The following is a 27955-nucleotide window of genomic DNA, read 5'->3' on the forward strand; positions in this document are numbered from 1 at the left end:
ATGGTCCATGGGGTCACGAAGAGTCGGACACGACTGAACAACAACAACAACACTCCCGGGCATGTTGCAATGGGGCTGACTTCTGAGTAGACCCACATGCTCGCTTCACGCTTTGGAAGATCAGCATAGGAAGGTGAGCGCTCGGAAGCCGGGGGCTCCTCACGTCCGCCGGCCGTGCCCGTCTTCCTATGGTCTCTTTCTCGCTCGTCTTCCCGTCCGCGCCGCTGGTGTAGTGGTATCATGCAAGATTCCCATTCTTGCGACCCGGGTTCGATTCCCGGGCGGCGCAGCGATTTTTGCTTGTCGGTTTACCCGCCCCCTTTCCAGCGCCAAGCCCGGCAGCGCCGCTGCTTGTTCCGACGAGCTATCCGGCAGGGCAAAAACTTGTATTTATTAAATTTTGAAAGGACAGAAGAGCGTAAAAGAGGAAAAAGGAGCGCAGCTTCGCTCACGACTTTAAAGCAGTGCGCATGTGCCAAGCGCAAGTCTCGCGAGAGTCGCCAGGAGACCGAGAAGCCGCAAAGCGGCCGGCGGAGGAGCGGGTTGCGTGCCGGGGAGGAGCTCGGCGCATGCGCTGAGGCGCGCTTCCGTCGGCCGGCCCGGGCCTCTCCGCCCGCCAGCGCCATCTTGAGAGGACCAGCGGCGGGTTGGTCGTCCCTCGCGGCTACGTGAGGCCTGCCTCGCGCGCGGACTCGGCCCACGGGCGGCGCGGTCGATCACGCCTGGCTGGGGGGCTGACGAGGAGCTGCCGCGGCCATGGAGGACGAAATGCCCAAAACGCTGTGAGTCAGTCGGTCGGTCCGTGAGCCGGTTGGCCGGCCGGGAGGCTCCGAGGCCTATTGTGCGCAGGGGGAGGGGCCCGGCCCGGCCAGGCCAGGCCACGTTGTTGCCCCGCGCCGCTGCCCCGCTTCTCCGCCCGTTCGTCCGAGGGCGAACGTAAAGGAAGAGATGACTAAAGCCTCTGTCTGTCCTCTGTCGACAAAACCAGGAAAAGGGGCGGGCAGTAAGAAGCGGGGAGAAGTGAGGCCTTCCCAGCTCAGACGCGGTGCAGCGAGATGGCATGCTCGCTGAGCGCTTGTCGAGTGCATTTTAATAACGCTTTTCCTCCGCGGTGCTCAGGGCAGCGCATACGCCGCCGCCGCCCCCCCCCCCCGTGCTATTCTCGCAACAATCCGTGAAGTAGGTTGAAGTGAGCGTGTGGGAGCGTGTCTGACCTGAGGTCACCTAACAAAGCTTGGCGGAGAGTCGGCGTTTGAACCCAGGCCTCCCTGTTCCTGGGGGAGATTATACGTGTTCAGAGTGGGTGCCATGTTTTTTATTCTTCCCTGTGTAAAACAAAACTAACTCCAAACAGTAAATTAGCACAACAGCTAGTGGGGTAGGCTAGAATCCTTCTCTTGATTGTTTATATAATGTAATAAATACATATGACACTTTACAGAGAATGAGACGGTAGATCCCTGCCCCAAGGGGCTTAGTTTATTCAGGGGAACCTGTGGATGGGGAATAATACAGTTGCATGCAGGTAAGCTTGGTTACAGTAGAGCTCCTTATGCAGTTTTTTTTTTACATGCAGTTACCAAAAATTATAAAAAGCATTTAAAAATGACATCCTCTGCCTGCAGCTTGAAGTTGTGGAGGCGATCTACCATCTTATTCTGCTGTACGTGTTGACCAGAACAATGCATTTCTCCTCAGTTTCTCCTTCTGCTCACCCCACCCTCAATATTGTTGTCACACCAATGGAGTGCACACAGTGTGTGCGCTTCTGCTGCCCTGCTAGTTGGGGGAATGCTGTATTATATAATAATATCCACAGGGGTAGTCTCTTGCAACAAAAACAAGAAATCAGTTGCATGAAATGCACAGGGAGCACAAAAGCTTATGTCATAATTTAGTTTTTAATGTGTCACAAGACTTTGTTGTTTTTACAATAATAATATTAGTATGCATTTATATAATGCCTTAATAGCGTGTTCAGAACATTTCACGTGAATTATCTGGTGGTCTTTCTTGGACTGAGCTTGACCGTGCTTTGGTATTCTCTAAATTAGACTATGTTATACTTGAAGCTACCTTTTAAGACTTCTTGGACATGTCAGTTAGTCTAAAATATAGCTGTAAATTACTAAATGGGACGGGCCTAAGGGAATATATACTAGCTGCCAGTTTGGTTGGTTCTTACCTTTTAAAGCTCTGTATGACTTGGCAACCAGATATTTAAAGCCTTCAGCCTGCTCATATACTGAGATGATCTTCAGGGTACCCTTCTCCAGGTGCTTCCACCTCTTGAGGTGAGGCAGGTCATGACCACAGAAGAGGTGTTCTCAGGGATGGTGCCATAAGAGCTTTCTCCAGAGAGGTTCACCAGAAGACCCATTTATTTTTCCACTACAACCAGAAATCGTTAAATATATTTTTTGGACATTTGCATGAATAAAGAGCTCCACAATTAGTACTTGGTTTATCCTCCTAAAACCCCTCAAAGATAAGTTTCGCTGAGAAATGGTGTATATAAAATGTATATATGTCATGTGTGTGTTCTGGGGTTCTTTTACCTGAATCAAGGGAACAGGGAGCATGTGCACACAACTAGGTAGATGTATTTTATTAAACTTGTAATGCCATTTCTCAGTTCAAAATTATGAAAGTGGTTTACAAGGTAAAATAACAATATACACGCAATATACACTAGCTTGAAACAACATGTACCAAATATAAAAAGTGGTGTCTATTGAAGGCAGCTATTGATGGCAGAGCAAAAAAGAAAAGTTATGGCCTGCCCTTGAAAAGGAAGTAAAAATGGAACCATGGAAAATTGGAGGAAGTCTAAACTAGGCTCCGCATATGATAGAATATTTTAGCGGCACCTCATTGATGGTTGTTGATTATTGGGTGAAGATTCATACGGGAGGAGATATTCTCTGAGAGATTTGGAACCCAGGGCATTAAAAGTTAAAATGAGCACCTTGAATTGGGTCCGGGCTCAAAACCATCATCAGTACAGCCATTTTAAAATAGCCATAGCAGCTATTTTAAACCATTTTCAGCCCATCAACTATTAAGCTACCACTTTTTGCACTAGATGAAGTTTCTCAAGCGTCTTCAAAAGCAGCCTCATGTAGAATGCATTACAGCTGTCCACCAAAACGTGAATGTCCGTGGCTAGACCCCTATCTTTGACTAGGAGTACAGCCATTGACCTGGTTCACTTGGTCACCGTAGTCCACCATTGCGGTGTGCACTGGGTGGCTTTTGAATATTCACGCCACGGCTTGTGTTGTTTGAACTTGGATGGCAAGGGTTAAACAACTCTTGCATAACCCAGACAGGTCGTGGGTTATGCGAGTGTTGTTTAACCCTCGCACAATCCACACTGCCCGGGTTTAGAGGACGTGAGCAGCTTGAGCATTCAAAATGTCCGCTGGCATGTGCCACAGCCCACCATGGCTTGGCTTGATCATGCAGACCTGCTCACCACATTGGCCAAAAGCTGGTAAAAGGCATTCTGGGCCTCAGTTGTAACCTGGGCCTCTATGAGCAAAGCGCAAATTGTGAAGGTAGGAACGGGCAGGCTATGCTCACGCTTGGAGTAGTTTAATGTTTCTCAGGTCATGTGTGAGGAGTGACCAAGGTGGTGTTATTTCTGAAAAATGATAAATGGTAAAAGGAAGTAAGGCAGAGGGAGAACACTAGGTTGCTTCCAATGTTAGTCGAAATTAAGTCCCATTCATTTCAATGGCTGTACGAGCAGAACTCCAGTTCATAGAGTTCTCATGAGTGCAAACATGCTCTCTGCAACAAGTTATAAAACTCCATCATAAGGTGCTAAGGTTTTTAATGTCCAATTACATAAACAAAGTGTAGGGAGATGACAGGGTTTATGACAAAGGAGTAGGTTAATGGTTACTAGTTGCTGACTGTGGTCTGGTAAATATATGGTGCCCCAGGAAGGATTTTGTCAAGGATTTAAATGGGAAAAGGGAGATGCATAACTTCAAAGATTTTGCTTATAATCTGGAAACCCTGCAAAGGATTAGTGCTGAATTTCCTGATTTGTGTAGCATATACTTTGAGAAATATGAGAATTTACCTACTCAGACCTCATGGTTGCTACCAGTCTTAAGCTTATTAACACTGAAAAAAATACTCTTGTTGCTCTGCACAGATATTCAAGCCATGGGCCTTTTGCCTTTGTCATTGTCTTCTGACCACCCTGTTCCTGTAAATAAATGTAGACTTTTATTTTAGCCACATTTGGGGAGGTGCAGTTGCTACCCTGTTTTCCTTTTATTAAGGAAGTCATACTATGATAGTTTGAGGCTCAAATTTTAATTGATCTAAAACCTTTGTAAATTTTGCAGGTATGTTGGGAATCTATCAAGAGATGTTACCGAAGCCCTAATTCTCCAGCTGTTCAGCCAGATTGGACCATGCAAAAACTGCAAAATGATAATGGATGTAAGTTTACCAGTACACCACTGTTAAGGAAATATCCAAGGCAGGTTAGGTTAAACTGTCAGAAATTTATTAAAACACCACACAGCTGTGGGAGTCAGCCAAGAGCTGAGTCTCTTCAAAAAAGAAACAGGGTATCTTTATACATACTGAAACTTGGAGAACAACGAAAACACACTACGCTTGCTCAGAAACCATTTAGTAATCAGTAACAGTCTTATCAGTACAGCTACGTTATTATCTCTTACTTCTAAGGTCCTAAGCTACTCATTAAAAAGGAATTTCCTGCCTGTAATGAGCAAGTTACGATTACCTTCTCATGGTCTGACACGCATACGTTTTTCCAGTCCCATCAGGCACCTTGGTTGGTTGCTTGAACCAAACTATTCAAGAGGCCTAGTCAGGCCTACCTTCACACCACCCAGAAATCATGGTTGGTTATTGGAAAGCGTAAAAAGTAGATAATTTGTTTTGGTTGAAAGGAGGTTAAGCCACCTTCAGTTAATTATTAGTGTCTTAGGGTCTGGATATGGCCGCCATGGTTAAATTGACTAATATGGTAAGAGAAAAGGGTGATTTAATAGAGGATTGATTTATAGAAAAGTGGAGTCTTTATCATTTGTTGAAATGAAAAAGCTCTTAAACTCCCTTTCTTTGCTGGGGATGATTTAATGTAAGTTTTGATATAAACATTGTGTGTTTAAATTCTTAACACTGCTTTTAATTTCTAATATCCTTGATGTTAAAAATCGATCAGTGTGAGCAATGTTTGGTGCTAAAATAAATAAATACATTGATATGGGTTTGAACAAAGTTGGGAGGGTTCAAAGAGTTCCATTGGTTGTTGCCCTCCTTTGAAGATGTTGGGATAGTGTAAAAAGGGGTAAAACAAATTTAGCTCAGGGGTTAACAAACAAGTAAAAGGAACTAAGAAAAAAGTTGAAAATAAAAGAGGCTTAAGTTACCTGGCTCCCCTAAAAAAAAAAAAATAACCAGTACATAATTTATAAGGTAAAGCTTCAGCTGTTGGGTGGTATAGAAATGTAATAAATGAAACAATACAACTTACACCTGGCATCTGAACAGTCAAAGTTCCACTTGTTGCAATGGAATGTTTTCTTCTTGCTAATCCTAGAAAAAAGGCAGTAATTATGGCTAGGATTGCAGTTTTAATGTTGCTGCTTGTTAGAGAGAATATTAATAAAACAAATTGAACACAAGCTTGAGAGGAGTCAGCAGTGGCCTTTGACATTTTTCTGTTTCTGTTTAAACAGACAGCTGGAAATGATCCATACTGTTTTGTGGAGTTCTATGAGCATCGTCACGCAGCTGCAGCTTTAGCAGCTATGAATGGACGGAAGATAATGGGTAAGGTAAGCTTTCAGGTCTACAGGTGAGATGGAGCAGAAGTGTGGCTTTAGGTATATGGATAAATATTACTTTTTTAAAAGAAGAAAATTTAAAGGTAAACTTCTGTCCTGTTTTAGTCTTGTACATAGCAGAACTTTAAACTTAAAATTTGAGCTTTTAAAATTTTTGAGATAAAAGCTGCATGATGATTTTACAGAACAAAATAGTGAAATATCATCATGAATTTCTGAATTTTGCTGGATTTGCAAATAAAATGGTGTGGCAAATTAATAAAACATAACCTGGCATCTTAGGTTATTTAAGACTGCAATATATTACTCAACTTCACTAGTGTGGTGGCTTTGCCATACAGACTTTTTAAATCAATCATTTGTAAAATATAGCAAAATAATATTTTAAATATGACATGTTAAATACTTGTCAAATTACATGATTTTGGGGGGATTGTGGGTTTAATAAAACTGTTGTAACTTCCTTGAATATAATTTTAGTAAATATCATTTGTAGGAGGTCAAAGTGAACTGGGCAACAACCCCCAGCAGCCAGAAGAAAGATACCAGCAGTAAGTGCTTTATGATTCTGAGTAATTGCTCTTTATTTGCACAAAAGTGTTTTTAATGTTAAGCAATAAGCATCATGCAAATATTTGCCCTATTGTTTTGATCATTATCCTAAGATATTATTTAATGTGTTTGTGTTAATAAACTTAAGAACAAATCTAATCTTTGTCATCAGGTAGTACCGTTGTCAACACACTGCGTTCACAAGGTAATTGTATCTTCTTAAACATAAAATGAAATCTCTCAGGTGTATTCACTAACCGCCTGAAACTATTTGGGGGGGTTGTTCTGTTGTCACAAGATTTCTCCCTCCTCTCTCAAATGGATCAGGATGTGGACTGTTGTTGACTCTTAAGCCCTTTGACCCCCATTAAGCTGCTATTGCTGTCAGAATTCTTTCCCTCTCTGTGAGGGTGAGATAACCAGCTTCCTTCAAGGCTGCTGTCTGCGCTGCACCATAAGACTTCCTTGTGGTGTATCAGTTGCTATTCCAATTGGATCCTTATCCCTTCTGCTGTTAGGCAACCCAGTGTGTTGCTTCTCTACTTGTCTGGCCTTAGAACTTTTAAAACGTTGGGGGAGGATTTAACCAAACTCTTCCCAAGGTGGAGTTGTAAAGTATCATGTGTGCATTGAAGCCAGTTAGAGGTGGTGATAATTAAAATGGGCTTTATGTGTCTGTGAAGAAAGTCCTTAGATATGAGATCTTTGTATCACCAGTTCTTGTGTAAATGGCTCTAACATAAATTGTGAAGGGATTACTGTTTCCGTTCTGTTGCCTTCAGTCTTAGTTCACTTGCTCATGGATTTCTCATACTTTGAATTCACATGGATTCACATGGTGTAAAGGCTGGGCAACCAAAACTGTTGGCTTTTCAGAAAACTGTCAAATACTTTAACATCAAACTGTTGCAATGCAAGGTATCTTTTTGACTGTTCTTCACAAAATATGACTAAGATTGAGCTATTTGTAACTTACGTTGTCCATACTGGTCAGTGTAAAACTTACTCTATTTTGCTCACAGAACCAGTAGACATTTAGCTCAGTGTTTTTAAACGTATGTATAAAATAAACTAAATTCTAGCATTACAAAATAAGACTGTAATGTAAAATGTTTTGACTTTGAACTAAATGAACATAGTTCTCATGGAAATTTAGTTTCTGTTATGATAATTTAATTATCTACAGATAATTTAATGAAAAATAATTGCTAGTTTTATGTAACTTTACTTGTGTACTGTAATGTCTGTTGATGGGTATATTTTAAACAATGATGTATTTTGTTATCTGATAGGTTAAAAGATTCTAGTTCTCATGTAGTTTCCTGATGTATGGAAATTGATACAAGATTTTTTAAAAAATACCATAACCTTTATTTCCATGAGTACTCTGCAAACTTGTACATTTTTTTCTTTTTCTTGATAAGACCACTTCCATGTCTTTGTTGGAGACCTCAGCCCAGAAATTACAACTGAAGATATAAAAGCAGCTTTTGCACCATTTGGAAGAATATCGTAAGTAACATCTTATGACAGATAATGGGGGCAATCTAGTATTAAACTGAATGTTGTGAATACAGTGTCAGCATATTGAAGGATATTTATATTCTCTGAAGAGTTGTATCTTAGTAGTTATTCAGAGATTATTGAACAGTTCATTTTGTTTTATTAAATGTACATATCTAGCCTTTGGTTTTATATTTTAGAAAGTTTCTGTATTTTTCATGTCATACTGGTAACTTATTTTTAAATCTGGGCTTTCATTTCATTATCATTAAATTATTAGACATTCTGGAATGGATTTTCAATGGTAAAGCTGATCTCTGGATGATTTCTGCCAATAGAAAGGCATTATATACGCTCATAAAAGCAGCTTTAACATGGATCACATTTCATAGAAGTTATTGCCTGCAAGATTTTGGCTTTTTGTGAAATGGGTGCTCTATTAAATAAAATAAACTAGAAATTGGCCTTCAGTGTAGTTTCCTGCTTCATTTGTCATAGTTTGTAAGGCATGTGAAAGTGTGCATAGTAGATCAGAGAACCAACTATATTGTTCTACAGATATTTTTTTTAACTTGGTTGTTGCTGTTGGCAATGATGACCAGTTAGCCAGAGTGACACTACAACATTTGATGAATTGTGCAGTGAAGTGATTCTGATATGCATCCTCATCAGTGTTTGAATAATTCTGAATGGAGGTTAATGGTAGCAATTTATCCTTTGTTTTGGTAACTGTCACTCTGACCTGCTGAAACAGAAAGAAGATGTAGTGTGTCTCTTGGGGATGTTTATTTTTATCCGTGGCTAGTTATTTCAAATCTTTCTTGCTCCTGTGCAGTTTATATCAATTCAATTCAATTTTATTATGATTGTAGACCAGCAAGACACTTATATCAACAACACCCTCAAAATTAGTTGGAAGCCAATTTCAAGGTTGATAGCGCAAAGAAATATGGACAAAGAGGCTCCCAATCCTTGCACACCCCTCAAAGACAGCGTGGGGAGGGACAACCAACTCTATCTCTTTCAAAGTCTGTTGCTAGCACATGCATTCCAGCATGAGGCCTTCATGACCATCCTGACAACCAGAGCTGGTGTATGTCCTATCCTGGGCCAGTTGAAGAAGGAATGAGGATTGGTTGTTTAAAGTTTCCCCATCCCAAGACATTTCCTGCTTGTACTGGTGTTTGAGGAAGTTGAACACAGAGGGAAGAACCTGACTGTGCCTCAAATTCCTCAGGATTCCCTAAAGTTTGGCTTAGCCTAGCAGCTGTGGCTGAGTTCCTTTGATCTCTGGTTCATTGGAGCTGGCAGCCAGACGGACTTGCAGCTACTGCTGCAACACTGCTTGGTCTTGGATGTTTTCAGAGCACAGAAGTAGCTGCAGGTTGCTGACATGTTTTGAGAATAAGCACAGCTTCTGGGGAAGAAGAGAAACTTCGTTCAAAAAAAGTTGGCTTGTGGTTATTCTTATGGGCCTTTTCCCCTGAAGAAGAGCTTTTGCCCAGAACATGTCAGATGCTGAAGATCAGAAGCAAGGAGGGTAAGTAAAGTCCTAAACAGGTTTACAAACACTAAAGTATGTCAAAACTGTTTGAGGGTAACAACTTGGAGTATTGTAGAATAAAAGAGCAACACTAGTTGTAGATTAACAATAGCCTGTTCAAATAAATAACATACAATTTGTATATTGACTGCAACTGAAGTGTCAGATTCATAAGCTCCTTTTGCAAAACTCTCTGCCCCCCCCCCGAAAAAGTATCCTGCCCTATACACTCTTTTAAAAAAAGTAGCTGTAACACCTGTTTATGTATAAATGCCTGTAACATAGGTGGAACAGGTCTCTATAATTGTTGTGAACCGCCCAGAGAGCTTCAGCTATTGGGCGGTAATGAAATGAAACAAGCAAACAAATAAATAAATGCATTTGCTATCTTAGTAAGGGCTTCAGGGGGTAGGGGTGAGATTGAAAGTTTGGGGATGGATGGTAAGTCTATCCCCAAACTTCAGCCTGGCCAATTTCTCTTTAGCACCAGCTATGCATGTATTTATACCTGACATTCTTGTGGTTGAAATTGTCTGCCTATCTATAGAGTGACAAAGTATTTCACAGAATTCTGATGATGGTTGAGCATGAGGTCTTCCCGGTTGAGGGCCTAGGGCACAATTTAGAGAAAGTTAGATATGCCTACATCCTGTGATTTTAATGGTAAAGCATGTGGTTATGCATTGGGGGGGTGCAATCCTATGCAGTGGGGGGGCATAGGATATTTCAGATTCCTAGATCCAAGGTCAAAGTAGTGCCAGGAATCTGAGGCCCCCCCCCCCCCCCCCGCAGCTGGCACAGAGAGTACCCGCTGGGTGCATCGCCAAAGTTGCAAAAGAGACCTCGGAGAGAAAGGAAAGGGGGTGGTTCTGGGGAGGCCGGCTTACACCTCATCTCCCTCCTTGACACCTCAGCTAGACCGGCAAAAAAGCCCATCTAGCTAAGTTGCAGAGTATAGAGCCTCTGCCACACCTCCCGCTCTGCATTGGATACTTGTGAGCCTCTGAGTTCACTGGCTTACAAGTATCAAAGGTGGGTCCAGTAGTACTGTGCCCTAAATTTGATTTAAGCATGTATTTGTCACAAAATCACAAAATTTCGGATATTCTTAATTTGATAAAACGCGAATCCACATTGATAGCACTGGTAATATTCTCTGTTAAAGCTAAGAGTTCTGCTAGTATTGTGATGTAGGTCTGTACTGAAGTTCTGTTGGTATATCTCCAAGAATGCCAAGATGTGCCTCATTCCTGGTCCAGCAGACTTCATGCCAAGTGACTCAGTTTTGAACAGCTTCATTGAGAGTTGACTGGCATTGTTGATGTAAGCCTAATTTGTGTGCTGGATCTAATGCGTGCAGGTAGATTAGGGGACTGAAAAGACACACACACTTCCCCCACACCCAAAAAAACAACTTGGTGAAGCATATATACTTCCCTCTGCTCCTGAGAAATATTCCAGGCACCATGCAGGCACTAATCCTGACCAGGGACAGTGGGCAAGGTTGGGGATATGTGTATTTTGTTGGCACATGGCTCTGAGCCAAAAATGTTAAGCCCTTCCTTAGCTCTGAAACAACTGCTGGGAGGAAGAACATAAACTGTGACAATATTTTCATGGATACATGCTGGTTTGGCGTATGCAGCATGCATATTAACTTAGCCATTAACTTAAGAAGCTGTTGCAATGCATCCTGTTAGTCAGTCTAGGGAAAACAAATCCTTTACCCAGTTCAGAAAGTTAAAAATTCATTTTAAATGTCAAAGTAAAGGCAACTTTTTATTGGAGAGCGGGGGCGGGGGGAGGAACTGGGCTGTATATTTCTGAGTGAAAATAAATTCTGAGGGGCTCTTAGATAGACCACTGGCTGCTCCTGGAAATATGAGTTGATTTAAATAATACAATATTAATACGAATTCATGTTTCCTTTATAAAAGTGTTAATGTCACAAGTCTTGGTAATGATAAATTACAAACTTTTATGTAAATGCATTCACCCCATTGTGGCTTGCTTGGTATATACATGTGCTTGTCTTGGTGAGCCTTATTTCCAAGAACGACAGTTAAGGGTAAGTATAGAGGGCTTCCCCCCTTTTAAGATGTTCATCGGGAACCATTTATGTGATTATGACGGTAACTGTTCTCAAAACAATTTCCACAGGGCCGTACAAGCTAATGAAAGTTCTGAGGCATACATCTGTTTAATTAGTAAAGTTAGGTTCTTTTATTTTCCATGGGGTAACATATTAAAATGGTCTTGAAGTCTAGCTGGATCTTTCAGTGATCTCCACATTATTTAGCTCATTTCCTAAAATCAAGTTTTTAAATATAGAATGCAATAATGGAGTGGGCTGAAACTCTTCTGAGGACCATCTGGCATCATAAAGTCTCTCCTAGACTTGATGTATGGTGCTGGCTCTTCAGTTACACTGCGTGGCTTTCTTACCGGCTTTATTTTGTGGTTGTGTGTGTTAAGTGCCAGAATCTTGTGGGCTGGGGGGAGGGCACAGTAGACCTGTATGTTTGAGAACATTCTTGACAGTTCACTTTTGTGCACAAATTACCTGAGGAGCCTTTAGTTAATAAAAGCAGCGTTTCCACTTGTGGGGTTTAGCTATTGTAGCTGGGTCTTTGTCTTTTTTTTTTTAACTCAATCTCAAATAATAGGGCTCTGGTTATTTTGCAGAATGTCTCTGAAGAATGGACAGCATTGCCATGGCTAACTGCAAGCTACAGTTCACAGTGGACAAACGTTGTAGTTTTTCTATTTACTTTTATAAATTTTTATTTTATATACTTTGTAGTTTTCAATCAGTCCTGTATGATTGTTAATTACGAATGCAGTTTTTAAAAGATTATTTAATAGTGTATAGTAAAAAAACATGTTAGTGTTTATTTTCTTCCATAATGCAACCATTTCTGAAAATGTCAATTTCTCAAAATTTACAGCTGCCCAAGTCCAAAAAGGGGGTAACGAATTGACCTGAGAAAATTAAAGAATTCAGTTAACAGGCGACGTATGCCTTTTAATTCCTATTTTTTCATTTTTTCTATTTTCTATTTCTAATAAGTAGGTAGAATGTGTTGGCCAATAGTAAGTTTATAAATTGCATGGTTAAAGAGAGCCGGTCGCTAATATGCTAGTCAACTACATGCCCTCAGTTATTCCTTTGAATAGCTGCTTTGACCATGCGTAGTGTTTTTAACAGTATGTAAGAGCATTTTGAACTGTGAACCAACGATTGTAAAATACTTGTTTTTAAAAGCTATTGATTTTGCATGTTTACACAATTAAGTTTAATATTTGCTATCATGTGATAAAACCTTAGTAAAAAGGGAGAATTGCTTTGACTATAATTGCTGGTGCATTTAAGAAGTTCATTTTATTAAAGGAGAAACGTGAGAAATGAGCTGCGTGTGAGACATTTTCACTTGGATTCTGTTCTGTTGATGCTTAACTGGCCTTCTCTTTCCTTTTTAGGGATGCTCGAGTTGTTAAGGATATGGCAACAGGAAAATCTAAAGGATATGGTTTTGTTTCTTTCTTCAATAAATGGGTGAGTGCCTGCAAACTGACTCTCACAGACATGGTTTGGACAATCGCTGTGGAGGAAAGAACCATTATGGTTCCTTCCCCTGCATGTGCTGCGTGTGTGACCACTATTTGCATAATCTCCTGCAATGCAGTGGGGGTTGGCATGTCATGCGAATCTGGTGTGGGGCACAGTGGCGGCCGTTTCATACCCACCCCACAACCTCTACCACCCTGGGTGGCTCAAAATGACAGCTGCTGCACCCCATGCCGTGTTCGTACAACACGCCAGCCCATGCTGCATTGCGAGAGATTATGCAAATGGTAGGGGAAACATGATCGTTCCTTCCCTACTCTGTGATCGTTCGAACCTGGCCACAAGCTCTTTGCCACACTTGGTCGGTCTTCATTGTCAGTTAAATCATTCTTACAAAATAACATAGAATTCTTCATCAGTATAAAAAGCTCCTGCATTGCCTAGTTATGCTGTATTTAACTAAAAATAAGAGTCAGGCCCTGCCCAAGGTTTGCGGTCTAAAAGACAAAACTCACAAGGAAAGGGGAGTGGAGGGAAAAGGTGGAGGAGGAAATCGGTTTGATGCCAGAACAAAAATACAAGTTGTTAATGGGCATCTTCATCCAATTACGGACAGTTTGATTTTTTTTTTTTTTTGGCTGATACTCTTTTTTGGGAAGGGGGCAGTGGAACCACTGTCAAGGACCAGAGTAATCTTCCACTTTTCTCTGCTATCACAGAGAAACTGACAAAAGATATGCAAGCAATAGTTACTTGCAGGTGCAAGAAAATATTAATTGATGGACAGGTCATCTTGCACATCAGCTGAATAAGAGTTTAATGCAGCCCTTTCTCAACCTAGTGTTCCGGAATTCCTGACCACTGGCTATGCTCACTGGGGCTGATGGGAGTTGATGTCTGAAACATCTGGAGGGTACCAGGTTGGGGAAGGCTGGTTTAGTTCGCTGCCTGTAATTGCTTCTAAGAGCATCTTGAAGATACTGTTTTGGAAGTAAGATTTCTGTAATGGGAAACATACTAAATCAAAATTATTTCCCATTCTCAGGATGTTTTTTGTATGTAGCACCTTGAAAGGTGCATATTTAACAATTACATTGCATTTTTAATTTTGTTTTTACTTGGGATGGAGTCAGTCAAATTTATCCTGCAAATACCACCAAATGCTCCTCACTGAAGGGTGCATTTGCACATTAATCTGAAATACTAAAATGGATACTGTTGGCTTGTTCCATGGTACTAAAGAGGCCCTGTCTCTCTCCATCCCATAGCTGCACCACCTTAATGGTCGGGGTCTAAAATTTGGTGAACAGCGTCAGATGTACTAGATGGTTTGCAGCAGTATGGCACAGGCTTCCTAGCTTTCTTGACCTCTCCCTGGTCCAGTCCTGGAGGGAAGATATAGCTTGAATTAGGGCCTCAGTCCTTGTTCCCTATTTGTGGAATCATAGTTGTGAGGCTGAGTTGGATATTATAATGTATTTTAGCTTTCTAAATTTTTAGCTTTGCTGTTTTTAAATCTGTATTTTAAACTCCTGCACTGCTCCGAGGTTTTATTGTGGTTGTATTGTTATATTGTGGTTTTAATGTTCTATATATTTTAAATTGTTTATTGTGTGTTGTTTGGTTTTAATTTTTGTGAACATTGTGAAAATTAAATAGCTTTGACTATTGGACGGTATAGAAATGAAATAAAAATAAATAAATAAATAAATAAATAAATAAAATGTGCTGTGCATACCAAGAGTGAGATAAAACTATAGCAACTGCCCACTTTGATGGGCAAAAAAGACATGTGGGGCATATGTATGTTAAACACGTCTTTGCTTCACTCACATATGATGCAGGGGCGCCCTTTTCACAAGTGGTGTGGGAGTGGGGAGCAGAACCTGCCCCTGCCTTACATTGCTGAATTTCTACTGCTTGAAGCAGTTCCCAGGCTGGCTTCAATTCCAGAAGTGAGCTGTGCATAGAGAATATTGCTTAAAGCTATGGAATGCAGTGAGGTGAGGCAAGGGAATGGGGACAGGCTTCACTCCTGCCCCTACATGCTCCTTTTTGTGTGAAGAGTAGATTCCCTCCCTAACCTCTTCTATGTATGTGAACAGAGCAAATGTGTTTAACATACATGCAGTTGCCCCACATGTCTAGCTTGGCCGTTTGTGCCAAACTATGGTGCGTGCAGGCAAAACATTTGAGGCCCTTGGACCACAATAGGAAAATTGGAACAGTTAGGGTGCAATCCCATGAAGATAGTTGGCAGCCTCTGAACTTGGAGGGTGCTGAGTGTCCAACACAGGGCGGTTGGAGCACAGAGGCGATCTTCATCTCTACGCTCCACCTGCCCTGAATTTCTGCTGGACAGGAGATTTCACCTGCCTAGCAGCAGCACTTTGGAGGGGGGGAGAAGGAGGCTGGAGCAGCCGTAGGAAATGTCGTATGGCCGCCACCATGGTCTCCTCCCTGCCCCTGGGAATGCCCTCTTTTCCCGTCTCCACGTTCCATTTCCGAGTGTGGAGACGTAGCCAAAACCATGCTGGCTATGAGAGGGAGGTGGTGGGAAGCAAGGTTTCTGGGCTCCGAGGTCGGAGCCCTGTTTCCAGCCTCAGAGCCCAGAAACTGAGCAATCCTATGTCCCCCCCCAGACACTATCTAGGGGACATAGGATTGCTCCCTTAGCCTTCTTTGTTTTGGGGATACTGAGCTAATTCTATCATAATCTTCTACAGCATAATGGTGGATTACCTGTGATATTCATCTGTTTATACTTCTAAATTCAGTTTTGTTTCATTTTGCAGTTTCAGAAAATGCTGTTTTCAAAATAGGTGAAATAGCATTTTTTTTTCCTGGTTATTGAAGGCACTTTTTTGTGTCTATCTTCATTTGCCAATTATTGCACATTTGCATCATGAGGTACTTTGAGCATCTGGGGAAAGATTTATGGACAAAAGGCCTGTTTACAAATGAGCCCTTTGTAAATTGGTTTTGTTATAATTAGAGTTCTTTTTCACATTTAAACAAGTGACTATAATTGTTCAGAGCTGATACTTTTTATAGCCCTTACGTAGTAAAAAGTAACATAAGCAAGGATTTTACTATAAACTAGCATTGTCTGAAGTCTTGTATCTTTAAAGACTTTCTAACGGAGTTGCTAGCTAATCATTTCTGAAAATGTTTTCCCTCTGGGTAGGATGCAGAAAATGCAATTCAGCAAATGGGGGGACAGTGGCTTGGTGGAAGACAAATCAGGACTAACTGGGCAACACGGAAACCTCCAGCTCCAAAGAGTACATACGAGTGTAAGTATATTAGCCAGTGCAGCTGATGAAGTATTGGCATCATGAGATTGTATTGATAAGTCCCAGTTAGTATCCTAGCAGCTTTATTTTGAACTAATGGAAGTTTCCAGACTGCCTTCAAAGGTAGCCCCCCATACAACACATTGCAGTCATCCAATTGGGAAGTTACCAGAGCATGGATAACTGATGACAGGCTGTCTCTGTCCAGATAGGGTGCAGCTGTTAGATCAGCCTAAGTTGATAAAAGGCACTCTTAGCCACCGAGGCCACCTGTGCCTCAGGTGTCAATGATTGATCCAGAACACCCTCAGACTGCACACTGATACTTCAGGGGAAGTGCAACCCCCTCCAGAACAGGCTGGACACCATTCAGTTGGGCCGATAAACCGCTTGCTAACAGTATATCCGTCTTGTCTCGATTGAGTTTCAGTTTATTGGCGCTCACCCAGTCCATTACCCTGTTCAGGCTCCAGTTCGTGACATTCACTGCCTCACCTAAGTTGGATGAAAAGGAGAGGTAATCTGCTGCATATTAATGACACCTCAGATCAAATTCCTGGATAACCTCCCCCAGTGGTTTCATATAGATAGATGTTAAATAGCATGGGGTATAAAATGAGTCCTGTGAATCTTCTTGACATAATTGTCATGGAACAGAGCAGTAATCCGCCACAGCACTGTGTTCTGGAAACAGCCATCCAAGAAAGAACAGAACCACTATAAAATAGTGACCCCATCTCACACAGCCAATCCAGAAGAATACCATGGTCGACGGTATAAAGCGCTGCTGAGAGGTCATAGGGTTGCACTCATCTTTGTCTCTCAGCAAAGGTCATCTTGCAGGGTAGTCAAGGCAACTTCTGTCCCAAAATTGGGACAAAAGACATACTGAAATGGATCTAGAAAAACGCCATCATCCAATTGCACCTGGATTTGGCTGGCAACCACTTGCTCAGGCTTCTTGACCAAGAAGAGGATGTTAGCAAGGGATTGTCTAATTGTCCTCCACTTCCGGGTCCATGTTAGATTGCTCCAGGAGAAGCCTGATTACTACCGCTGAAACTGCAACCTCTCTCAAGGAGTGTATAACCTTCTGGACCCAACTGGCCATTCTCTCCTTATTAAATGTAACAAGCCAAAAACAGGCAAGGGTCAAGCATGCAGACGGTCGAACTCATCCAAGGATTTTGTCTGCATCCTCAGGTCTCAGCATCTGGAAATTACCCTACTCAAATGAACCAGACTGCTCTGGATACTGCCATTAATGGAACTGCATTAATTGTGGAATCCATGTCATGCCGGATGCGAACAGTTTTATCTTTGAAGTATCTTACAAATTTGTCACAGTAAGCTGTTGAACATATGATCAATTCCCTTTCAGATTGAAATAAGCCTTTCGCCACCCAGAGCAGTTCCATGAGACGATACTGCAAAGATACAATAGAGGTGAAAAATAACTGTCACCATCACAGAGTAGACTCAGTAATGAGTTCTAAGCTGCGTTTGGGCAGATGCAGCAGCGGTCTTTCTCCACTTATGTTCTAGCCATCATCCCACTTTGCTTCATTGCCCTCAGCTCCAAGATTGTAATTGTGTCCCATGGTGTGACCAGGGCTTTGACAAGGAGGACCAGCCATACCAATTAGAAGTCGTCTGGAAGCTATTAGGATCCCTTGTAATAGATCCTCCACCCTTGCAGAGGGGAAAAGCTTCTGAAAGTCTAAACCTCAACAGTTAGCAATTGACTGTGACAAAAGGATAGATTTAAATCCTCCACTTTTGGATCACCATCTTCCTGCCTGACTGAAAAAACCAAATCCAGGTTGTGTGGGGACAGCCCCATGGTCCAGGGAGTCACACCTGATTAGACAGCCTCGAATCTGAATAGAATTTTGTTTTAGTGGAACAGTGGAGCAGTCTTAGGCTGTAAACCAAACTGTTCAGAGACAGGAGTCTATGCTACTTACAGATAATAGAAAGAGGCTATAAATCAAAATAGTAATATAATCCAAGACTTAAACTGTGACAGTTGGAGAGACTGTTCAGTGTTTCTAGAAAAGTTTCCACTTTTTGCTGAGTCAATCAGAGACCTGTAAAAACTTTTTTTTTTAATCCAGCAAATGCCAAACAACTTTCCTATGATGATGTTGTAAATCAGTCCAGTCCAAGCAACTGCACGGTGTACTGTGGTGGTGTTACTTCAGGACTAACAGGTAAGAGGCATTATAAATTTTGAGTGACTCTAGAATGAAGGTACAAACTTCACACCCTGACTTCATCTCTGTCTTCTGTCTGCAGAACAGCTGATGCGTCAGACATTTTCTCCATTTGGACAGATAATGGAAATTCGAGTCTTCCCAGATAAAGGGTACTCCTTTGTACGGTATGAAAGTATTTTTCTTTGTGTGTGTATTTTAAGTAAGCTTATGTTACCACATGCTTTTGATCATACATTAAACCTGACATGCTAGTGTGCACGTGTGACTAACCAACATGTGTAAGGACTGTTCTTGGGTCAAGACATAGGAAAGAAGTTTGAAGTACAGACACTTACCTTTTTTTAGAGGAAAAGGAGTCTAAGGAGGGTCTTTTCTTTTCCACCTGAGATCACCCAAACTTCACCAAAGCCTTCGTTTGTGTGTGTTTGGGCTGTTTGCCATTCTTCAGACTTTCTCTTTCATTATGCACACATGAGCTTTGTGAGGTCATGCAGGGGTAAGATGGAAGGTGGGGTTTCAGCCCTCTCTCCCTTCCTGAAGGTATTGTCTTCCACCAAGCCCTCAGAAAGCACTCTCCCAGTCCCTCCTCCATACTTGGCAGTCCAGCCTGATAGTCCTACCCTTTCTCCAGAGCCCTTCACAGGCTACTGGCATTGTCTTCTCCTCCCTCCTGCCATCCCAGATTTTTAAAAAATGTTAATTTATTTTAAATTGCAAATATACAAAGACAAAAAGGGTGGGTGGGGGGAACAGCAACAAAAGAGGGGAGAAAAGAAAAAAACAATGACATATCCATTCCCAATAATCGTTTACAGCTCCATTAATGAAAGAAAAAAAGGGTTGACTTTTTGATTTCAAATATATACATTAGTATAAACAGTCCATGAACTTGAGCACACTCCGGGAGAGAGCGGAGGACAGGAAGGCCTGGCGTGCTATGGTCCATGGGGTCACGAAGAGTCGGACACGACTTAACGACTGAACAACAACAATAAACAGTCCATATATCTAGATAAGCATCCATATGAAATTGCCAACTGTATGAGAGATGTTCAAATGTAGCAAGAGCAGTAAGATCTGCAGGCCATTGAATGGTAGGTGGTGGGTATTTATCCTTCGAGGCTTGAAGTATATTTGCAACTGTAAAGGCACTCAAAGTCCGCTTATGCTGTCCATGTGTTCATTCCTGTATTGTAGGAAGATAATCTAAAAGTGCATGAACATCTGCAGTCATTACTGATTTTTCAAGAGCAGCATTTATGCGGGCAGTGTCTTCAAACCAGAAAGAAGCCACAACAGGGCATGCCCACATCATATGTCTCAATGAGGCATTATCCGCATTACATCGCCAGCATCTGGCAGAGCTAGTGAGCTTCTTAAAAAGCCTATGTAGTGGCCAATATATGCGCAACATCAATTTTTTTGTTGAATCAACCTCAATTTTAAATCTACAGAAATAGTACATATGGAAGCTGGGGCAACTTTCCACTGATTAGGCTGCATAGGGAATTGTAATTCCTTATTCCTCTCCTTTCTAACAGTCTGAATATTGTCTTTATTACATTCCAAAAGACATTTATAAACAGCTATTGTGGCTTAGCTTTTTGTAAGGAACCAATTAATGCCTCTAACAATATAGGAAGTGCTGAAGCACTCATCACTGATGGGCCATGTGGACATCAACAGGTGCTGTAGTTCAGTGTATTGCCACCCAGCACTAGACAGCAAATGATACCTACGCTGCAATACTGAAAATGGTAAAAACTTAATTTGATCCTATTAACTGATCTGAAGTATAAATTCTACGATCAACCCAGTTCATCCACATAAAACACAGCCTCTCTATTTTCAAAACTGGATTCCCCCAGAAGGTTAATTTAGCATGAGAAGATGGATCAACCTGCAGCTGCCGAGACACAGGGCTAGTTCACACAATAACTGCAGCCCACCATGGCTTATATTGCGAAATGCTGCAAAAAGTTTTTTAAAATAGGTTTGGGGAATATATAAAAGAATATTACATAATATGTAGATTGCTTGTGGCAAAACGTTCATCTTAAGAATGTTTAACCTTACCCCAAACACTTAATTTAAATGATGCCCGTCTTCCCCAGGCAAAAGATATTTTCGCCAGTAATTCACTTATATTCTATTTAAACATTTGAGAAATATCTCTGGCCACCAGTACAGTATGATACTTTATCATTTCTGAATATCATTTCCATTTTATTTCTACATTGGATGTCTTGATATTACCTACAGGCATTACTTCAGATTTTGACCAATTGCTAGTATAACCTGAAAGTGTATCAAAGGTATCAATTTTACTAATTTTGGGTTAGAAGACTTACGAATATGTCATACAATGTAAAGAATCTCTATTCTGGTGTACTTTGGATAGATTCACCCTTCAAATGACTTGTGCGCCAGCTCATTGGTGAGAGGGATTTGTATTGATTGGATATCTTGAATGGTTTCAGGTTCAATTCTCATGAAAGTGCTGCACATGCAATTGTTTCAGTCAATGGCACAACTATAGAAGGGCATGTTGTGAAATGTTACTGGGGCAAAGAAACACCAGATATGATCAATCCAATCCAACAGGTAAGAGGCCTTTACCAAAACAAAACAGAAAAATCTGAAAAATCTTCAGTGCTTCCTAATAGACCACAAATCCTTACTGTTTGTTATTAATTTATTCTGTTTACTTTGTAAACATCTTGTCCAAGAAGTTGCCCAGTGTAGCATATGGCAACAAACCATAAAACATAGGAAAATAATAGGGGCTGAGGGTGAATATATCGGAGTTAATTAGAAGATATGTTGATCATTTTCAGTTACTGTGCTTCCTTTCCTGTAGACTTCTTCGATTACTGGGACAAACTGAAAAGAGTTTAAGAAAAATTGTCCCAGAGAATCCTAATTTGTTGCACATGACAAGTTCAGGAGCTTATACAAGGGATCTTTTGGGTGGTAGACTGGATGTATAAGGAATAGACCTAAGTTTCATGTACTGTTGCCATAGCACTGACAGTTAAATATCTGAAAATTGGGGTGTGTGGGGCGGGGCGTGTTTAGATGCAAGTGGGACTGAGTAGAAGCGTTCTGACTCAGTGTTGTTGACCTTACCTAAGATGCCACTTAGCTTTTGTCCTCCAAGTCTCTGCTTGTGCTGCAGCAGCTAAACCTGAGCAGAGGATGGAGCTGTAAATGTCCTTTTGGGTGCAGGGTTAGTGATGGCAGATTTAACTCTTCATTTCTCAATAGTGTTACTGCTAAATTCCCAAATGGCTACAGTTTAGTGGTAGAACACATACTTCGCATCCATAAGATCCCTGGTTCATTTTTTGGCATCTCTGTTTAAAGGTGACCTAGCCAGCTGGATTGGGGAGGACTGATGTCTGAGGTCACTGTTAAAGCAGACAGTACTAGGTGAGATAGACCAGTGGTCTGACTCTGTAGGGCAGTTTCATATGGAGCAGATGATCTCTTCTTCAGCTCCCTAACAGTGTAGTGATTTATATGCTGAATAGTGTAGTGAAATATAATCCATACAAGTCTCTGGACTTGGAATGCCCTAATGCAGGTGTCTCCAACCTTTTTGGATCTGTGGGCATATTTGGGAATTTGAGAAACTGCTGTGGGCACCACCACAAAATGGCTTCCATGGAGGATGTGGCTGGTTACATAAAGGCTGCTGTGGGGGCCTGGCTAGTCAAAAGTGATCTAAAGAGGTGGTGGTTAGGGAGAGAAATAGTGAGGCTAGAGGTTGGGAGGGAGGAGAAATGAGCAAGGTAAAGAGGTGGAGAGGGAAATAGCAAAGCTAGAGGTTGGGAGATGGGGAAGCAGGAAGGCAGAGGGCTAGAGAAAAAGCAAGGGGAGAGTGTCCATCTGCCCCCCCCCCCCCAAGAGGGGGAGAAACAGTGAACTAAAGAGGGGTGAGGGGATAGAAATGGTGAAGCTACAGAAGGAGAGAAAGGAGACTGCCCCTAACATTTTCCAAGATTTTTATTTAAAAATTATTTTGAAGGGGGCAGGGAGTGGGGCACTGTAGCGTGAGCTAAAATACTTGGTGTATTTGAGTGTATGTGCTTTAGGTACGTGAATTGTATGGGAAATGTGGAAGTCTAATTGAACAACCACCACTTTTTTTTTGTCAGACCTGTACAATGCACACTAATGTTGATTAACTAACTTTTTAAAGCAGAATCAAGTGGGATATCCACCACCTTATGGGCAGTGGGGCCAATGGTATGGAAATGCACAACAGATTGGCCAGTACATGCCTAATGGCTGGCAAGTCCCTGCATATGGAATGTATGGACAGGCATGGAATCAGGGATTTAAGTAAGTATTTGTTGTATAAAGGCTTTGTGCCAGGAAATCTTTGTCAGAATGAAAGTACCTGCACAATTACAAAACCAAGCATTCATTATAAAACCTTTCAGTGCATGTCATTATGTGAGATTCTGAAACAACCCACAGGGTTTGCAGTTCTGTAACCTTGCCAAGTATGGAACCTTTTTATCAGCAGTGCTGTTTTAGAATTAAAGAAACGAGTGGCAAATGGATGTGTTTAGAAGTACTTTACATATTTGTTATTCCCTTGGTGCTGATTTGTTTAATTTTGTCTTCCTGGATTACTGGTATTGGTGATAAAAGGAACATTTGATTAGACTTTCACTGTCATCTTGACTCCAGTTCATTGTCTCTGTGTAAACTTTGCAAGCATTATCTAATCTCATTTCTTCTTCCATTCAGTCAGACTCAATCTTCTGCAGCATGGATGGGTGCAAATTACGGTGTACCACCACCTCCGCCACCCCCGCCGCCACCCCCCCAGGGGCAAAATGGAAGTGTTCTAACTAGTCAAACTGGATATCGGATGGCAGGTTTTGAAACGCAGTGAGGGAGACAGAGAAGGACTCTGGAATAGAACAACTGGTGGCTTTGAGGCTATATGGAGCATTGTAAATCTTTTGTTTACTTTTAAAAAAAATCTATCCAATCAAGTCAGTGCAAAAGTCAAACAGTATTTATTTTTAATCATGAAACTTTGTTGTCCACATTTTTTTAAAAAACACACACACAGGAAATACTAGATGCTGGATATCTGCCAACTTTTGCCTTCTTTTCCTCTTTTGAGATGTGTTTCTTAAGATCCTTGTTTGAAACACAACTAATGCAGGGATTTCTGCCACTTTTAGATTGGGGCAGAAAATTGCACAATATCAAAACTTTTTTTTTCCACTGAAGTAGCGTGCAGTTCTAGTTTGCATTCCTAGTATGACTTAAAATGTATATGAAAAAAGTTGTACAAAAGAAAAAAAAACACGCCAAAACTGTGTGAATTCTGAAGGTTTGTTGTGATCTTCAGTGTGTGCACAATTCTGTTTTAAAGAGAGCCTATTGTATAAAGTGTCCATCTCCTCACGTTTGTTATACTGGGGTTTCAAATATAACTTATTGGTTTACATTATTTTGTATGTAGACATTTTTCAAAAAGTGGTTTTTGCCTTACTGTCAGCTATTAAATTATTAAATAGGAGTGGCGGTGGGGAAGTCATAATTGACATAAGTAGTTGTACAGAGCTCTCGGATGGAACCAACTGTTCATGTTGTTGCTATTGTTAGGTATGAGAAGGTGCCTGGGAAATCCCTGTTGGATTTACTCAAAGATCTTTACTCAGTTCTTTATCTTCACTGTTCAGCCCAATTTCAAATATTAAAAAATGTGACATTCTTATGAACCAGCTTTTTAAAATCTGTCAGTTTTTACATTTACATGTATCCTTTATCATGTAAACTATTTTAGCAAATTAATATTTTTCACAAAAGTTGGTCAGCTTTTGTATGTCTCCTTCTTTGAAAGGGTAAGAGGCAGAGATTAACGTGACTTATGAGTACGATTTAAGCTTTGGCTTTTGCATGTGGATATCAAATACATTGTTAGACTTTGAATAAACAGTCATGCTCTCATTTTTCAGAGATATGTAGAGAATACATTGGTCTTAATTGTTAGCAACTTTTGCTCGAGTGGAGTAAGTTTGACTTGATTTAGCATGTATAGGTAGAGCTATGAAATCATGTAGCATTACATGAATCAGGCCAGGAGTATGAAGAATGCTCCAGTTAAGCCTGAAGGACCAGCTGGATAAAGCAGTTTTAATTGTTCAGAGGCCAAAAAATCTTGCTATCCTACCTCCTTGACTAGCCTTCAGAGAGTGCAAAAAAAGAAAAAGAAAACTACCCCTAGGTGTAGTATTTATTTATCCCTGTTAATGTCTGAGCATGTGGAGGTGTTTTTTGTTTTGTTCTGGTTGTAGTGGAGCAATTAAGGGATAATTGAGCATATGCTATACGGAGCATCCTGTTGACAATGTATTTTATGGAAAGAAGTGACCTGATGAGAGAGTAGAGGGTTAGCTTTGAAAATGTTGGTTCTGTTTGTCTTGATTTCAACCCCTCATTGTCTTTCGGGGTTGGGGGGCGGGGCGTTGGGAAGCTCTTCTAAAATTTGAAAGCTTGCTACAGAATCCTAGGGGAAGAAGAAAAGACAAAAGAACGCCTACAATGAGAAAACCACGTTGTCCCTAACTATGTTAATAACTGACATTCTGTAAAGTAAGCTGAGCCAGATGGCTTGAAATTTTAGGGAATAGTTCAGTGCAGCTGTGTTAAGAACCTGGCTGTTAAGAAAGCTAGTTGTTACCTGTAGACAGAGCCTGGCCTAAAATATTTTTAAAATATTTTTTTAAAAATCATTCCCAAAAGACACCTTTAACTCCATAGATTTTTCTCATCTATGAATCCGTGCTGCCTTTTAAATTTGCAAAACACATATCTGTTGCTTACCACCTCTGCTTGTAAAATTCTTTCAAAAGAGGACATAAATAGGTTTGAGGTGAGTTTGGTGCCGCATTGGAATTTCTGTGTGTATTTTCAGCAATAGAACTGCCCAGGTTTGGTCAACTTAAATGAAATGTCTTTCACTTAGTCTGAGGTCCTGTTACCCAGTTTTTTAAAAAGCCTTTTATATCTTTTCAGTGCTGATTGCTGTCCTTGGGTTTTTCCCTTTATTTGGATACCCAGGAAGAAATGAATGTCAGTTGACCATAATTAAAGCTTTAATACATTTCAGAAACATGAATTCTTTGAAGGGGTAAGGCGAAAGGGAGAAAATAATAGCTTTTCAGTATTATTTAAGAGGCTTGAAAGTTCTGAAGATTCTCAATTAGACTTCAAAATATGATGAGAAAAATAAATTGGTGGGGCCCTTTAAGTTCTGTGATTTGTATGGCTACGCTAGTTCTGTTTGTTACCTTACTGGAGGTCACTCCTGACTTCTGCTACATGAGCCCGAGTAAAAACTGTTTAGTAGAAGCTTAACAAATGCCAGCTTTATTGGCGTTTCCTTCCATTGCTGTAACCAGTCTACGGTGGCCCTAAAGAAAAATAGGTCAACAATCACTTGAGCCTATTTCATGTCACTGTTGTCCTTTTCCTTGCTTTTAGTTTAAGCATCTGCCAGGCCTTTCAATTTAAAAAGGGAGCTTTCTTAATATGAGATGTGTAAACACCCTATACAGATCTCAGAGGAGGAGGATGCTGCCTGGGGTGTTTGATTTGGGGCTTTTTGTTTTTTTTAAACAGCAGCCCATTTTTGCGTCTGTATAAACAATGAAAGCTTCATTTGAACTAATGTATTTTGATACTTGTGTTTAGAAGTTCAAAAACTTCACTCCAGAAGCCGTGACTTTTGAAAGCCATTAAGATGTTAATAAAAGATGTGAGCTTGCATATTTCATACTTACCTTTTGTTTACTGTTCAAACATTTCCAGCATAGGTTTGGGAGAGAAATTGCAGAAGAATCCTTTTCTGATCCTTATAATGTCATAGAACTGAAAGGGACCTCATGGGTTACCAAGTCTAAATCTGTCAGCTGCAGAAATCCTTAAATAGCATTTCATCTCATGTGATGAAATGCTCAGAATATATGGCTGGAAAGAGATCTTTTAAAGAGCATCTAATTTCCTAGATAGTCATCCTAAACCAATCCCAAACACAGGCTATTGAAATGTTACTTCCTGTCCTCTGTGCATTAACTGATTCAATATTATAGCAAAATAACCACCTTCCCCTAAATTATGATGATGATGATTTCTTACATTTATATACCACCCCAATAGCCAAAGGTCTCTTACTCGTATCTACAATCTAGATTCCTAGGGTGAGCTCTGAAAGAATACATTGTTTGGCTTGTATAAGTGTAAGAAGTTGATAAGATCTGAGGGAATTGCACTTCATAGAAAATTGGGGAGTTGTGGAGGGGTGTGAAATATGCTGATTTAACCAGCAGTTTATTCTCTGGAGTCTTCTTTCACTGCTATGAGAGCTCTGTGTGGTCTCTGCAGCAGCTGCTAGTTACCTCCTGAAACTAGGACCAAATTGAGCTGCTTTCTTCCTAAGAAGTCCTCACCACCTCCAACCCCTAAAAAGTAGTAGTCATTCCACTTGTCAAGCACCACTGTGGACTCCCAGGAGGAACCAGGCAGACAAGCTCTTACTATCATATTCCTTTAGGGGAGGGTGGAAATGTCACTGGAAAATGTAGTCCGGCTCCTGGAGGTTGCCAGAAACCTTCAATGCTGCTGGAAAAGTGCCTGCTCCTGGTCTGGCAGAGTCAAAACAGGACCAGAGCTATCGGTACTATCTAGACCAGGTGGGCAACTTGTGGCCTTCCAGATACTTTGGCCTGCAACACCCATCATTCCTCACCAGTGGCTATGCTTGCTAAGGCTGATGGCAGTGCAAAGTTAACTAGAATTTGCTACCACACTATGGAGTAATGGCCACCACTATGGGAAAGGCACCTGGCATTGATCTGATAACTGGAAGGCATGGAGAACCCATCACTTCCATTTGCAACTCGCTTTTAATATGCATGAACATGTTTATGGTTAACGGCTCCTATCAAATATGCCATGCAAGCCCAGTTCTGCTTTTCCATCTTCAGCTAGCCGCCAAGAGTGTGCATAATGCATCTGTTACACTAGGGTATGGGCTGCCGCACGCTGTGGGGATGGCCTCCAACTTCGATGGCTTTGAAAGGGGGGGACAATTCCTGGATCAGATGGATATGTGCTACCTCCAGCATCGGGGGCGGTTTGCCTCCGTGCAGCAGGTGCTGGGGGACGCGTGCTGCTGGTGGGCGCCCCACAGGCAGCCGGTGGCCCCTGGCCGCAGAGCGCGCACTGGAGGGGCCTTCCGGTCTGATCCACCAGGACGGCTCTGATTTTAGGCTAGGATTACGCCCTACTCTGCTGTGGGGCGTTCTCTTAGGAAAGGCGGAGGGACGCAGCCTTGATTCCTCCTCCCCCCCCTCCGACCTTTCCAGCGCCAAAGCCCTGGAGCTTCGGGAGGCGGGTATTCT

General features: G+C 41.3%; 1 protein-coding gene and 1 non-coding gene across 7 annotated transcripts; both read left to right on the forward strand.

Annotated features, from left to right (window-relative positions):
- The first annotated feature begins 218 nt into the window (after window positions 1-218).
- On the forward strand, window positions 219-289 carry TRNAG-CCC (transfer RNA glycine (anticodon CCC)). Its single transcript has one exon. It is a non-coding gene; the product is annotated as a tRNA-Gly (tRNA).
- Window positions 290-611: 322 nt separating this feature from the next.
- Window positions 612-26323, forward strand: TIA1 (TIA1 cytotoxic granule associated RNA binding protein). Of its 6 annotated transcripts, none has more exons than XM_084804234.1 (13): window positions 612-782; window positions 4365-4461; window positions 5733-5831; window positions 6337-6391; window positions 6565-6597; window positions 7817-7904; window positions 12919-12994; window positions 16194-16302; window positions 18420-18515; window positions 18601-18685; window positions 21002-21125; window positions 22726-22868; window positions 23283-26323. In XM_084804234.1, exons 1-13 carry the CDS (start codon window positions 757-759, stop codon window positions 23428-23430), a joined length of 1179 nt encoding a protein of 392 aa, XP_084660360.1. In that variant the 5' UTR covers window positions 612-756; the 3' UTR covers window positions 23431-26323. The 6 variants fall into 6 exon arrangements, with proteins under 6 accessions (XP_084660360.1, XP_084660361.1, XP_084660365.1 ...); XM_084804235.1 differs by having other exon boundaries at window positions 22729-22868; XM_084804239.1 differs by lacking the exon at window positions 22726-22868.
- The last annotated feature ends 1632 nt before the right edge of the window (window positions 26324-27955 follow it).

Source organism: Heloderma suspectum, chromosome 6 (assembly GCF_057233095.1).
Source record: "Heloderma suspectum isolate Gila_16-S chromosome 6, 16-S_ref, whole genome shotgun sequence".
Taxonomy (NCBI): Eukaryota; Metazoa; Chordata; class Lepidosauria; order Squamata; family Helodermatidae; genus Heloderma; species Heloderma suspectum.